We start from the raw sequence: 14,749 nt of genomic DNA, 5'->3' as shown, positions 1-14,749 counted from the left end.
ATTAATAAAATGAAGAAAAAAATTCTAATAAATGCTCTTTTTTATTTACATATGATACGGCAGGGTTTCATGCTTAAGCGCTTGGAAATAACAGCTTAGCACTACATAGGATAACACTGGTCAATGTTCATCTGGCTGCTTAATGAGAATCAAACTTCTACCGAATTTACACCAACTATAAACCACACTAACTATATTTTTTGTAATACAGCTAATTATGTACGTTTTCAACCATTTATTTTTGTTTATTAACGTCATAATTGGCGGTCGCAAAGCTCGAATATGCCATCCGGGAAGAGACGATTTTATGACTTTGGCCCTTCTCCCTTCCTTCTCCTCCTCTTTGCAGTTGTATAGGAATGTACTACTACATTTTCCCTTTTCTTAATATTTTCCTTCCTATTTAATAAAAATATTTTTTTAAATTTCCGTGATACTTTTCTTTAGAACTATGTTTAATGTAGTTTTTAGTTCCATATAATTTTCCAACTTGAAAGATTTTAATCTATATGAAAATCGAGAGAGAAACTTATGTTCTTCCGCGTTCCTTCCTCTATAACTCTCCACACGCTAATGGGGAAAGCTTGCGAAGTGTTGCCATAGGTAGAGAGTTCTACTCTACGCCACCTGCAGCCCATTTCGATCGCCAATATTAGCGAACTTAAGATAATTTATTTTTGTAAGAAAGTTAGGCTCAAGCGACAACAATCAGCTATATCAAACTAGACTTGCGGAAGATGTGGTGTTGAATTTTTGAATTTTTCTACTCTACTTAATAAAAAAATGCCGCAAGAATTTCAGGTACTTCGTTGCTTTAATTGTGAAAAATTTCAAGTACATCAGACTAAAAAAGCTAAAAAATGGATTTGCAAAGTTTGTGGAGAGAAGCAAAGTTACATTCGTGTAGGAATTGAGTTCGAATTTTATTTTTCTTATTAAGACTTCCATATATTTATAATGATATCCCCCATGTTTCAACTATTTTATGATTATCTTTTTAAAAAATTAATGGTAAATTATTTTTACACGGCATATGTCTATAATATTGCATTTTGTAGGTAAACACTAGGAGAAATTATGCTTTTTGATACTTTGGAGTTGTGAAACTGTTTATCGAAACCCAAAAAGAATATAATTTGAATTAACTACCGTATTTTTTAACCTATTATGTAAAGACTTCTTGTAAAAAAAATGTTGTTCTTATTTGTCAATTCAAATTTCGTAATTATCGGATTTCTAACATGTGAAAATTCTATAAGTACTTGACTAAATCTATAAGCTTGATTTAAGGACTTTTGTCTTTATTATTTAATGCATCAGTATAAATGATTAAATTTACTTTTGTTGTGCTTAGAAATTATCAGTCTAATATAATTTCAGTTTTTGGTTCTATTAATTAAAAGAATTTTAAATTACTTCTGGAACAGAAATTGATTTTGCCTTTTAGAATATTTTTGTTTCCTAGAATGCTGTGTTTCATTTAATTTTGGTTACATTTCAGAGCTGAACTTCACTGTAAAATTATTTTTGAAAAATTAAAGCTTCAGTGGCATATTTAGATAGAAATTTCAAGAGAGATTAAATTGCTTTTTGAGAATTTGTATTTTTTAGTCATTTTAAAGACTATGGAATTTGTTAACCTTATATAAGTTAAATTATTGTTGGTGTTTTACTTTAAATACTCATTTGGGCAATTACATGATATAAAGGACAATGTAATAAAATAAGTAAAAATTTCATTAACGAATTCCTTAGTTTTTTATTGACTATTTTAAATATAAAATCAAAAATTACAGTGTTTATTTTGAAATGTTGTCGACTTGAGTACTGGGGAAGTTATGATTCCTCCTGCAAAATAAAAAAAATTAGTCCCAGAAATTTTAAGTCAGAAGCATGTTATTTAATGAAATATATGTATACTCTATATTTGCAAATGAAAACAGATTTATTTATTAATCACAATTATGTACACATACAAATTACAAGCTAACTCTTTTTTTTTTCTTTTTTTTAATTTTATGTTTACATTGGATAAAACATGAGAGGCGTCTTTTAAATTTGACCCCTCTTATGAAAACATAGTAAAATTCTTTTTTTTCGCGAGTCTGTTTCGTACACTTGTTTTAACTCTTTTCAAACATTCAGCACCTCGCCGAATAGGACGAAATTGTAAAATCTGCAAAACAATCTGTGTTTTAGAAAAACTATCAGCAAATGATTTCCTAACTGTAACTCTAAAATACCCAGAAATTCATCAGTACTCCAGGTCCTCCTCAAACACATTGGGTTTACATGAAAAGTAAACTCTACAGCTATTTTCATCCTATCCTGCTGATGAAGTGATGTTATCGTATTTCAGCTTTTGCACATTGCTCGTGTGAAGTTGATTTTTTTTTTTCTCCCAATGGATAGCAGTGTTTTTCAGCCTTCACTGTTTGCATTTTATGTATTCTACTGAAGTCACATAACCTGCATAGCTAATAAATATTAAGTGACCCACGATCTTTTCCCTTGCGTAAGTAACTTCCATGTGGCTAAATTGTATACTTTTCCCCTTCAAAATATCCTGAGGGCTTGAAAGGTTGCCCAAGTTATAATTTGTCTATGGTACGAACCCACCATAAAATTTGAGGCCGTCTGCTGCTATGGGAATAGCGCATTTCAGGTAGGGTAGCTTCTCTTTACTCTAAGATTAACACAGACCAAAAAAAAAGATTTTCTTTTTTTCACCGACCCGAACAAAAACCTGTTTTAAACAATGACCCCACACCCCTACTTGAAATGGTTATACCTCGTTACCATGGTCACCACCATGGGTCCAGACAAATGGCTAGGGGAGTTCTTATTTTCGACAAACTATGCGTCCGAATTTTACAAATAGAAAAACCTGCTGTAATGTCTAAACATGAGCACTAAATTATAATTTTTAAGTCTAATAATAACAAAATATTATAGACATTTTGATATAATTAGCTTTCATAACATCAGACGCAAGCTTTTTCTCTCTTTTTATATGTTTCATGTGCTAATTTAAAAAGTTTTTTTTAAAATAAAATTTCAAAAATAATCTTATTATTGCTTATGATGGAAGAAGAAGAATTTGTATGCATATCATATATGCATGATAATTTTAGGGTATTGAAAAGCATCCTACATAATTTTTAAAAATTTATTAAATATTTATCACTGAAAAAAATTAAAAATAAGAGAATTTATCTAATTTTTTATACAAAATTATTTCGATTTAAAATAAACTAATTCTCTTTTGTTGGATTTTATTTCCATCTTTATACCAAATCAGTACAAAATATAAGAAAGTTTTTAAATAATACATACGTTGAGTCATAAAGAAGCTCTTAAAATAATAATGTTTAACACTAAAATTATTGAAGTTAACACTAAATTTGTAAGGACTAGATTTATTGCACTTTTGAAGTTTATTTTTATACTATTTCATTTATCAAATGATGTGTGTTTATTGTATTGTTATTGGATTTGGGAATAAGTATATCAAACTTATTTTTCAATATTTTCAACTAGATTTATTTCACTGGATCTGCACCACAATGCCGTTCTATTGTTCAAGAAAACAACTTCAAGGCAGGTGAAATGGAAATTTCACAAATATTAGCAGAAAGTCCAAATTATTTTCCGGAAAATAATGTAAGAATATTTTAGTCTTTCTTCCTTTGTGCAACTTTAGCACTTAATGGGCAAACTAAATATGAAAGTCTACAAGTTGATTATTTAAGTTTTGTTTATTGTTGAATCTTCTATATTTAGATTCTGTACTTTTCAATCATAACGATTAAAAAGATGTAGGTATTAGGAAATTTTTAAAAAAACTTTTCTTATCGAAATTAGATTATCATAGAACTTTGTTATTACCATGGTTTGGATTTTTCCCAGGAGTCTAGGAAAAAAAAAACTAAAAATGACAAATGTTATTTAAATGAATAATATCAACTATTATAAATATATCAAAAACTATTAACGTTTAAAAAAAATTTTATTGTTTTGAGTTTTCTATGTAGATGCCCATTATAACAAGTCTTGATAATAGGTATCTGTTCTGAGTGCTTTAAACACCACTTTTTCAACTATAATGTATTTTGAAGTTAATGATGGATCCACATTATCAAGTAGAACCATGTAATTTAGCTATAAATATATTACGAAAAACTTAAAGTTTATTTCATAAGTTTAAATTAAATAATTTTATGAATGTTCAAAATAAATCTGTTTTAAAAATATATATTTAAAAACACTCTGAGAAATTATTTATGAGTTGTTTTGTTTTTTTTCTTCTAAAAAACAGAATTAAAGTATAAAATCTGTATGCTATTTGTTATTGCGATTATAATTGAGATTTGTAATTAATATGTGATAATATAATATTCAATATGTGATTTGTAATAGAGTTATAACAATAGTTTTATTTCTACTATGCAATATTTCTATTCTCATTATTTTATTGTAGTATAATAAATATATTGCCATAGCTGTTTCAGCTAGAATCACTAATTTATTGTAGTTATTTTTTTCGCACTTATTTTCTGTAGTCTTAGAGAAAATAGAAACAAATATCTTTGCCCTACTTTTTCAGAGTTTATATGTGCAGGCTTACAAATAACATATATTAAATTGAAAATGTTCTGCTCAATGTTTAGTTCATTTTAAAAGCAAAGTGTTCATATATTATTTTTCCCAAATATTTTCTGTTGCTCTTATATTTTAGCTGTTAGATGTATTTCATGAGAATTCAAAAACAAATATTTTCTTTTATGACTTAATAATAGTCTATTTACAAAATCATCCTAAAAATATTTCTATTTGTTTAGCGAGACATTCAATCATATAGTTCAATTCATGTAGTCATCAATGCACGAAGGTAAATTTAACTGTGATTGATATTTTTGATTTATATGTAGTAGATGTTAATGACATGAAAGCTGTACAATAAATTTAATTGTAATTATAGCATATAAATGCAACTTAGTATCTACTTTGTACCTTTGCTCGACGCAAAAATATTTAAAACATTTTATTTAGCATATAAACTCTGATCTTAAAAAACAATTTCTTAAAAAAACATGAAAAGTCAAATTCATATGTATATATATAAATTAAAATATATAAATGAAAAATACATAAAAGTGCAAATGTATCTATAATTAACTTGGAATCTACCTAATAGGTAGATTCAAAGTTTTTAAATAACTGTCTTGTGTTCACTGGAGTGCTTTTGAATTACGGACAAACAATATTATAGAATTGCGTTGAGCTGCACCTTATTTAAGTTCACATAAAATTGTTGTGACAATTACATTCATAGCTTGTTCTTTGATGGTTATTAATTACTTGATTTACAACTACCACTGTGGGTAAAAGTTCTAATTACAGGCTGGCCACCCACCTGGAAAACCTGGAATTATCAGGGAATTTTTTTTATACTGGAAAAAACCTGGAAACATGGGTGCAAGTCTTCCGTCTTTCGAAAATGTCCGCGGACGGAAGTAAGACGGAAACCAAGACTGACTAGAAGACGGAAATCTGAATTTTTTTTTTCTGTCCTTAAAAATATTTTTTAGGTCTACGTTATTGGTTTACTTTCTTATGTCCTGTTGTTATTTTATCAAAAGACAGATGAATAAATATTTTTTGTACAGTATTTAAACTTGATGTATTATGGTAAAGCTTCTTTATTTAAACTTGATGTATTATGGTAAAGCTTTCTTAGAAAGTTTGCATATGTCGAGGGGGTATTGCGTATGTTAGGTATTTCAGTCAAAAAATTTTCAGTCTTGGCCTTTTTTCCAACTTGCACCCATGCCTGGAAATATCAGGAAAATTTGGATAAAAGCCTGGAAAAATCAGGGAGTTTTAAAGAAAAACTGGAAATTTTTTCTTTGATAATGTTTTTAATTTCGCTAATTTAAATTATTTACTAATTTTCTTAATTTAAATTATTTCATCCATTATACCCACTTTTTTTAAACTGAAATGTATCACCAAACAGTTGAAATATCATCAACTTATCGATACTTTGCTTACATCAAAATTTGTTAAACTAGAATGTAACATAAAATGCTCCCACGGTTGCTGAACGAATGTAGAAATCTTTGATCGCTGTGGGACTGTGCAATTTAGGAAAGATTCTGGTGGAGGTGGAAAAAGGGATTAGGATGTTAGCTTCTGTTTTTAAATTCTGTCCTTGGGCTGAATCCATTTATGGCTCAAGTTTGTTCCGATGCTTTGGAAGTAATTTTATTTTTCTATTTTGACAAAATGTTTTTGTATTTTTAACTTTATAAAATTCTCCAAAAATTAGTTGGTTATAATTGAATAATAATAGATTTTATAAAGAACCAACTATATATTAATATTTAATTTTACTCTTTTGTTGGCCAATATATGATTTTTGATTCAAAATTTTGCACCAAAACATTAAAAAATAAATAAAAAATCTTGCCAAATTGTCAAAAGAATTTTTTTTTCAAGATATGTTTAAAAAAAATAGCATTTTGAATAAAATATTTTTTAATATAGACACTTTTCTTGTACACATCCTATACTTTATAAGAAAAAAGAAACAAAAACCTGGAAATTTTAAGATTTATATTTGGAAAACCTGGAAAAATCAGGGAAATTTGAAATCTGATTTGAGTGGTCACCCTGAATTAAGACACCTTCGATAGCAGACAAATATTATGCACTCTACGCACGAGCAGTCAGAGAATTGAAACTGTCAGAGAACTAGAATTTTCATGATTGACACTTTCAGGAATATTCTAAGAATACACCAATGCTGGAGAAGAAACTTGTAACTTGGCAAACTGTAAAGGATAAATGATCTTGAAGAAACTTGGTCTGAGATGTTTCAATCATATTGTATGCGACCATCAAAGTCAAACATTAGATAGATTTTGCTTAGCATTTGTCTTATGTTAACCTTAACGGTAACATTATTTTCTGCTCCTCAGTAATTCTGCAATATTTCAGCAATATGAAATTCAAATAACTGTAGCAATAGATTTAGTGGAAAACTGTAATGCAATTCAATATGTCCCTATTAGCTCAAATTACTCCCCATTGTTTAATAATAATCGCCGTAACTTACACAATTGCCACAGCAACCTAATGTGTATATAAATGAGGTGCAGTGCTATGTAATTTGCATAGCATTGTCTATCCTTAGTTCAATAGCATTTCAGTGTATTTGTTAATTATGTAACATTTGTTATTTATGTAATACTTTTTATTTATAAAACACTTTTTATTTACCAATATAAGTAAAAGTATGTATACATTTCATATTTATTTCAGCAAATTGAAAATGAATTTGATGATGAGCTAAGTCCTTATAATCATGCTTCTAAAAAGTTGAAATCTGAAATGGAAACGTCTATTGCAACAGAATATTTCCAATTGGATTTAGCTTGTTTTTCTGAGGAGGAAAATTCTTTTATCAATGAAAGGTTTGCTTTTTTTTAATCAGTTTTTTGTCTTTAAAAAATAACTCAACAATTTACTTATTTTATAACTTTTGTATATTTACAGTGCTAAATTTACAGCAAAATATCTTTTAGCATTTATTTATACATTTTAAATTTTTACATGTGGGTTAGGAAAATGCGAATTAGTTAGCTACTGTTGTTTGACTACAGATAAATAGTACTAAATAGAAATTGGGATGCCAGGATAAAATGATCTCCCAAAAGTTTTCTTTATTTGGAAAAATTCTATGAGCATTTTCCGAATTTCGACAATTGCAGAGATGATTGTGCTCCAGAAAAATTCCGGATTTTTTGCAAACCGCGATCCGGAAATCCAAGGTCCAGAAGTTTCAAGAAATCATCAATCACACTTATGTATTAAAATTCTTGTATATTTTATTTAAAAAAATTAGGACAAGAATTTATACTTGGCATCTCTTTCATTTGTAAATATTTTTTCTGGTAGAATAATAAATGTGGTTAGAGATAAAAGTAAACTTATACATAAGTAAGCTTACTATACTTATTATTAATATAGTTATACTTACTATACTTATACTTACTATACTTATACTTACTATACTATACTATACTTATACTTACTATACTTATATTTACTTGCTATTACTTATTAAGTTTACTTATACATAAGTAAACTTAAACATATTTAAATTATGCTGCATATAATTTACTTAGAATTTCATGTTGTGAAATTATCAATGATTCAAATTTATAAAGACAGTAATTTTTTGAAATGTGTAATTAATGATTTTACTCAAGAAATTTTCAGGATTTTTTAGTTGGGCTTGCAATCACCCCTGCAATTGTCTATTTTAATAAATTTTTGACTAAAAGATCCCATATTTAGTTTGTTTTTTTTTAAGCTTTCTGAAAGACATTAGCTGAAATGAAATGCATCAAAAAATTACGAAAACTCATTTAAACACTTCATCAACAACTGTTTCTTGCACTGTTACCATATATGTGCTTTTATTTAGCAAATTTTAAAAATTGTTAAAAAAAATCCTTTTAAACGCATGAAAAACTAAACAAATTGATGCAGTATTTCAAAGCAACAAATCATAAGGTTTGGCTAAAAATAGAATTCATTTGATAAAATGGGAATTTACCAACACAAAAAAATATATAAGCTCAACACTAAGAAAAAAAATTTTGAACACTATAAAAATGCTGGTGAGTGATAGCAAGCAGGAGGTTGAGCTCTTAGTGTCACAAATTAAAAGTATTTTATAGTTGTGTTTAATTGCTAAGCTATATTCATTATTAAATATAACAACAAAAAATAATTCTATTTTATTTTTATAAAAATATTTATTCATATTTCTGTGAAATAAAAAAAAATGTGTTTTTACAGAAATCTAGCAATATATATTTATCGTGTTTCTATAAGGTTTAGAATTGTCTAAAATGTTGTAGCTGTTTCTGTCATTGTAAAAATCTCTATATTTACCATTTATTCTGATTTAAAAGTATTAGAACAAGAATATTAATACTGTTTATTCTATGTAAATATGTATTCCTCAACTTTAGTTGATTTTCAGAGCTTATGAAGAAGTTTAATTGGTTCTGTTACCTAATGAGCTCTGCATGTTTGTGTATGTGAAAAAAGCAAGCACGCTTCAAAAACGGTTTTTAATTAAATTTGCAACAAAGTTGAGACAAACATTTACTTGTTTACTATAAGCTTTATTAACTGTTGACCACCTTAGATAAAATTAAAAACTTTCTTTGAACGCAAAATCTCATTTAAGTATTCTGCACGCAATGATTAACTCGTGTAAATAGTTTCAACCGGCTCATTGTTACCTCTTTTTGGCAAATCTATTTAAAAATCACATTTTTTTAAAAAATGTTCAATTTTTCTAAAACTTTATATAGATTCATATGACAGGAAAGAGTTTGGTAAAAAACAAAAAATAAATAAATAAAAATCCAAAATTGTTTTGTGCCAAAACTCTTTTTAAACAATTCAAAAATTCCAGAATTTTAAGAAAGAAAAAAGTGTATGTTGGAAACATTTATCCACAGAATGTTATCAAAGTTTCGATAAAAATATAGATGTGATATTTTATACATTTATTTAAATTGTGTAAATATAAATCTCAATGTGTGACTTTTTAAATCACACTAATACTAATTTTGACATTTATTTTTTTAAATTGCGCTAATACGTATGTCAATGCTTAATTTTGAAATGGTGTTAATATGAATCTCGATGTTTGATTTTAAAATTGCGTGAATACGAATTCTGGTGTATAATTTTTAAGTCATTTGAACACAAATTATTAAAGTGGCTTTTAAATTGCATGAATAAAAAATGCTATATTTGATCTAAAATCCAGAAAATATGAACATTGGTGAGCGTTCTTAAACCTCAAAAATTGGAAACATGACGTGTGGCTCTAAATCATGTGAATATGAAAAAGAATTTAAAAACGTCAAACTTTCTTTGAAGAGATGGATTAATTTTTTCTTTTTTTGGTACAATAAAAAATATTCCGATAACAAATTTTCCGCAAACGGGGTCCATGTATATTATATGGGTCTGCTGTTGACTTGGCTGTGTCACAAAATGAAGCAATAATGTGTTCTTCATTTAATATGCTTTAAGTTTTTTATTTTGTTTATTTCAATTATTTGTTATTTTTTATCATTTTATTTATATTTAAAATCAAAAACATTTCATTAAAATATTTTGAAGATAATAAATATTTTTTTTAATCCTGTTTATGTTGTACAAATTTTTGAAAATTATGAGATTCTATGCATAGGCATACCAATTATCAGGTGTCCCAAAAATGACCAACAATTTGAAAACTCAGTTAAAGAAAAATGGAGAAACAAGGAAATGTGCTGCTTACTGCGTCCAGTTTACTAATCTTTTTATTTACTCTCAATAGTTTAAAAAATAGTTACAAATTTCATCAACAGATTAACATTTCTAACTGAAAAAAGTGATGTAACACTTTTTGGAAAATAATTACTATTTGCAACAAAATCATGGCAGTCTAAAGACTAATTAAATAATATAAAATAATCTGTCATGGAGCTGAAAACATTGTTTATTACTTTTCCGTGAGAGTGCTATCTATTGCTGAACTTTGTAACTAATTTTTAAAATTTAAATGCTAAAACTTGCCTTCTTATGCAGAATACAGCAAATTATAATATATTAATTGCTTTCCATGTAATTTTTAAATACAGTTTTTGAATCACCAGTGTTTTTTTGATTCATCTAATATGGATAGTCATAATAAAATAAGAATTCTACAACTTCAATAATATTTTTTATCTAAAGATTGTTTACAATTAAGTATGTATTAAAATTAATTAAATATGTTAGATTTAATTATTTTGATTTAAAAGCAATTTTTTTTTTCAGCTGTGGAACAGGTGATTATTACAAACAAACAAATGTAAATCAAGTACTCCCGAAAAAACTGGACTTAATACAAAAACAGCCATTGGCTACTGAAAATAGTAATTCGAAAGAGCTTCTTCCACGTAGTACCTGTAACAAAATTGACTCCTATCTAAAGCCAGAAATACCAAAAATTAAACCACAATTAGTAAAAAATCGAGGGTTTCAAAAAATATTAAAAGCAGCTGAAAAGTTCAATTAACATTTGTTTCTTTTTGTTCTAATCAACAATTAAAGCTTTGTATAAAACTTTTTGTTTTTCCAGTGAATTTCATGTTCAGTTTCATTTATAATTTACTTATTTCTTGTTTGCATAATAAACAAAGCTATATTTGGTATTATGTACATTTATTTTGTATTCATTTATCATGCTGAAAGAACAGGTACAGGTTATATCTTACTTTTCAAAACCTCATTTTTTCATCTATCAACTTGCTAATATCTTGTGTATTATGTAAATAATAATGAACATACATATCAATAAATTTCGGGGATCTATGCAGTATTTCCTGACGAGATCTCATATATGGGATTTTATGAAAAATATTTTGTCAAAAAGAACTATTTCTATGAAAATATTATTTTATTTATAATATTTTAATTTTTTTATATTTTAAAGATATATATGTGTGTGTTATGAAAAATTGCATTTATGAACTTTTTATAATCGGAACAATTACTTTTGAAATAGAAAAGCTAATAATAAAGCATTGTCAAAATGTAGATTAGCTCAATGATAAAGTGTGTTTTTATTAATAATTCACTCAGAAGTATAAATTTTCTTGTGTAGGAGAATGAACTTTTCATGTTTAATTGTAAAAAAGCAAACAAAATTATTAAAAAATTCATTCTTCATTTAAAAAATAGGTTTTATGAAATAATCGTCTCAAAGAATTGAGAATTGTGCAAAGGGTCTGTTTTTCAGGCTTGTACCATTTTTTGAAATTTTAAAAAAAAAATATTTTGTTTAAAATTTGCTTATAAATTGCCGTCATTTTAGGTATAGTAGGTTGCAGTCCATATAACCAAAAACTCGAAAACAAAAATACGCTTTTTATTTTCTTTGTTTTACTTTTCATTTTTCAACAATAGCTAAGATTTTTAATTAGTAACTGTATATTTGTACACAATATATCAAGGATAATTAAGGTGAAATTATTGCACTAACTGAATCTTTCTTCAAATTTTAGTCCATGGTCATGGAAAAATTCTGACATCATTGGACACAAGCTCTTTTATTCATAAATTACTGGAAAATCACATACTTTAAAATTTACTTGAATACAGTCTTTATGAATACATATCAATATCTTTATCAATAAAGATAGTTATTTGTTCTAGATCAAATACTAGGGCAGCTGTCATAAACTTTGCACTAGTTTACAAAAATTATGATTGCACAGAATAAGTTGCTAAAAAGATTCTTAGAATTGGAGAAACAAAATTAGACAAGTATATAATGGCACTTAACTGAAATTATACTTTCGATTGTTAATTATGTGATTTTGATCATTTAAGTACAATTTAGAAAGTGTATTGCCAATAATTTTTCATAAAAATTCAGCCATTTAATAACATTTTTGAATTCTGAGTACTCTAAGAGGATATTCAATATAATGTAAGTACAAATTTATTTAAAATATATAATGCAATACCAATTTTTAATAACTAATAATCATAAATTAATGTACAAAAATTTTAAAGTGGTTACTTTTGATGTCACTTTAGAGGGATTAGAAAATTTAAAAAATAATAATAAGTTTATCCTTTCTTAAGATATAAATAATCTTGACATATTGTACTTTAATCTATACCGTGATTATGCTTTATTCTTACTGCAGTAATAAATATTTATCAAATGAGTAACACCAAAAGAAGCATATATTACATTAAAAACAATTTAACACACTACAAAAGTATTAAAATTATAAAACAAACATCAATTAATAAAATTACCAAACTCATAAACTTTGTATCTGTAATTACCATACATAAGCCCATGTACATGTTAAAACTAAATGGCACGCTTTTTATTTGGAAATTTATGCCAAATGTGAAACCCTTGTATAAACCGTAAGAAAAAAAATAAAGCATGCTACACTTGGAAATAAAAATGCACCCCTTAGTAATAATGGTTGCACAGTATGTAAAAGAAGTAAGGACCTTCTGATTTCATAAATAATTCGAAGATTAAATAATTATAGTATTCCATTCAAATTGTCATTACGTTTATTTTTATATACAGGCATTCAATTTTCATCTATTTTATGTTTTGTATGCAAGTTTCACAACTTGTTTCATAAATAATGTCCATTTTTTCTCTAATGAGTTTTTTTTTTTTTTTTTCAAACAGGGTGCAAAGTGCTTCTGTACTCTCACAATATAAGTAATAAGTTAAGTAAGGGTTTAAAATCATTACAAACAATTCCTTTAATGAAGGAATGTTAATGTATCAGACTTTAAGCTTCCTCCTCTAATGACTGGTTTTTTAATACTCAGTTTTTATTGAACTCAAGAGTGATTATGCAGTTTAAAAATGTTTGTAATTTCTTACTTAATTTGCAACCCTCAATGTGCCTATTTACAAATATATATTAAGGGTAGTCATGGCTGAATACCCTCTACTGTAATTTATCATGCCATATTATGAAATGTTAGATTTTTACTTGAAAGTTCTTTTGTACTAACATTCCTTAGCTATACAATCTTAGGTTGTCTTTTTCTGAAATAAAAAAAAAACATTATATAATTACTACTCCTCTTCTATGCTGCTTCATTCTCTATGAGGCTGTCCAAATCAGTTTCTGCGATCTGGCCCTATTCAATTTTTATTCTAACATTATTAATTGCATTTGCTCAAAGTGATTTGCACATAGCACAAAGTGAAGGCTATTTGTTAGTGCTGAAGGTCATGGGTTCATTCTTCATCTCTAGCTGATCAGTTCATCCAACTATGATTGGCGGTTGATAGTATTTGGAGCTGGCAATGATACTAACTTGCATTCCTTCTTCGCTTACATTGACTATCTTAATCATGTCTAGCAAATGTTGGACTTTTGAGGTGCATATTATGATATTATTAAAATGAATTAACTATTTAAATGCTGTTTACATAATGTAATTGAATATATAGTTAACACAGTTCATAAATTAGTGCTTTGCATACTGAGATTTTACTAGGGTTTAATACATTAACACCCCCTCACAATATACCAGATTTAACAGTCACTTGTTTCCAAGGTCTATGTGCATTAGGTTAAGTAAAAACTGAATTGTTTAGTGTATTTTTGGTTTTGAAAAATAAAACAAGATATGTTTTTAAAAACTTACTTAGAAGATATGTTTGAATAACAGAAAAAAAACTCTTGCAAGAAATTAGAATGCATATAAAAATGTTCTTAAGTGTAAAAATTATTTTATAGTTTTGTAAACACATGCCATTCTCTATTGAACTATTCTCCTAGTAAATTTCTAACAGAGCTCATTCTAGGCAGGGTAAACAGGGCACAGCACCCTGAAGTAAATTAGTGCCCTGATGTAATAGACTCCATACCCTTTTTGCCCATTCTTTCCTCAACCCTTCTTTATTTTTTCCCCAAACTCTACAATGGATTTCTTAAACTTTNAAAACTCTTGCAAGAATACATATAAAAATGTTCTTAAGTGTAAAAATTATTTTATAGTTTTGTACATTCTATGTCATTCTATATTGAACTATTCTCCTAGTAAATTTCAAATAAATTTATCTTTCAATAAAATTGTCAACATTTTTAAATAGTAATTCTGTGAAAAGTAAGAAATACCACATAAA

At 27.0% G+C, this 14,749-nt stretch overlaps 1 protein-coding gene across 2 annotated transcripts; it reads left to right on the top strand.

Moving 5' to 3' along the window:
* The first annotated feature begins 681 nt into the window (after positions 1-681).
* On the top strand, positions 682-11,276 carry LOC107446752 (MRN complex-interacting protein). 2 transcript variants are annotated; one of them, XM_016061496.3, is made up of 4 exons: positions 682-801; positions 3,541-3,663; positions 7,327-7,478; positions 10,900-11,276. In XM_016061496.3, exons 1-4 carry the CDS (start codon positions 784-786, stop codon positions 11,138-11,140), a joined length of 534 nt encoding a protein of 177 aa, XP_015916982.2. In that variant the 5' UTR covers positions 682-783; the 3' UTR covers positions 11,141-11,276. The 2 variants fall into 2 exon arrangements, with proteins under 2 accessions (XP_015916982.2, XP_015916981.2); XM_016061495.3 differs by having other exon boundaries at positions 692-903.
* The last annotated feature ends 3,473 nt before the right edge of the window (positions 11,277-14,749 follow it).

This window comes from Parasteatoda tepidariorum, chromosome 8, assembly GCF_043381705.1.
Source record: "Parasteatoda tepidariorum isolate YZ-2023 chromosome 8, CAS_Ptep_4.0, whole genome shotgun sequence".
Taxonomy (NCBI): Eukaryota; Metazoa; Arthropoda; class Arachnida; order Araneae; family Theridiidae; genus Parasteatoda; species Parasteatoda tepidariorum.
This window is presented reverse-complemented; position numbering and strand designations above follow the sequence as displayed.

What these genes read in the sequence shown, in the direction of transcription:
- LOC107446752 (XM_016061495.3), top strand. Translation starts at nt 784, where the DNA reads ATGCCGCAAGAATTTCAGGTACTTCGTTGCTTTAATTGTGAAAAATTT. An exon ending in AGAAGCAAAGTTACATTCGT is followed by an intron (nt 904 to 3,540) that starts GTAGGAATTGAG and finishes ATTTTCAACTAG; the next exon opens with ATTTATTTCACTGGATCTGC. An exon ending in ATTATTTTCCGGAAAATAAT is followed by an intron (nt 3,664 to 7,326) that starts GTAAGAATATTT and finishes TATTTATTTCAG; the next exon opens with CAAATTGAAAATGAATTTGA.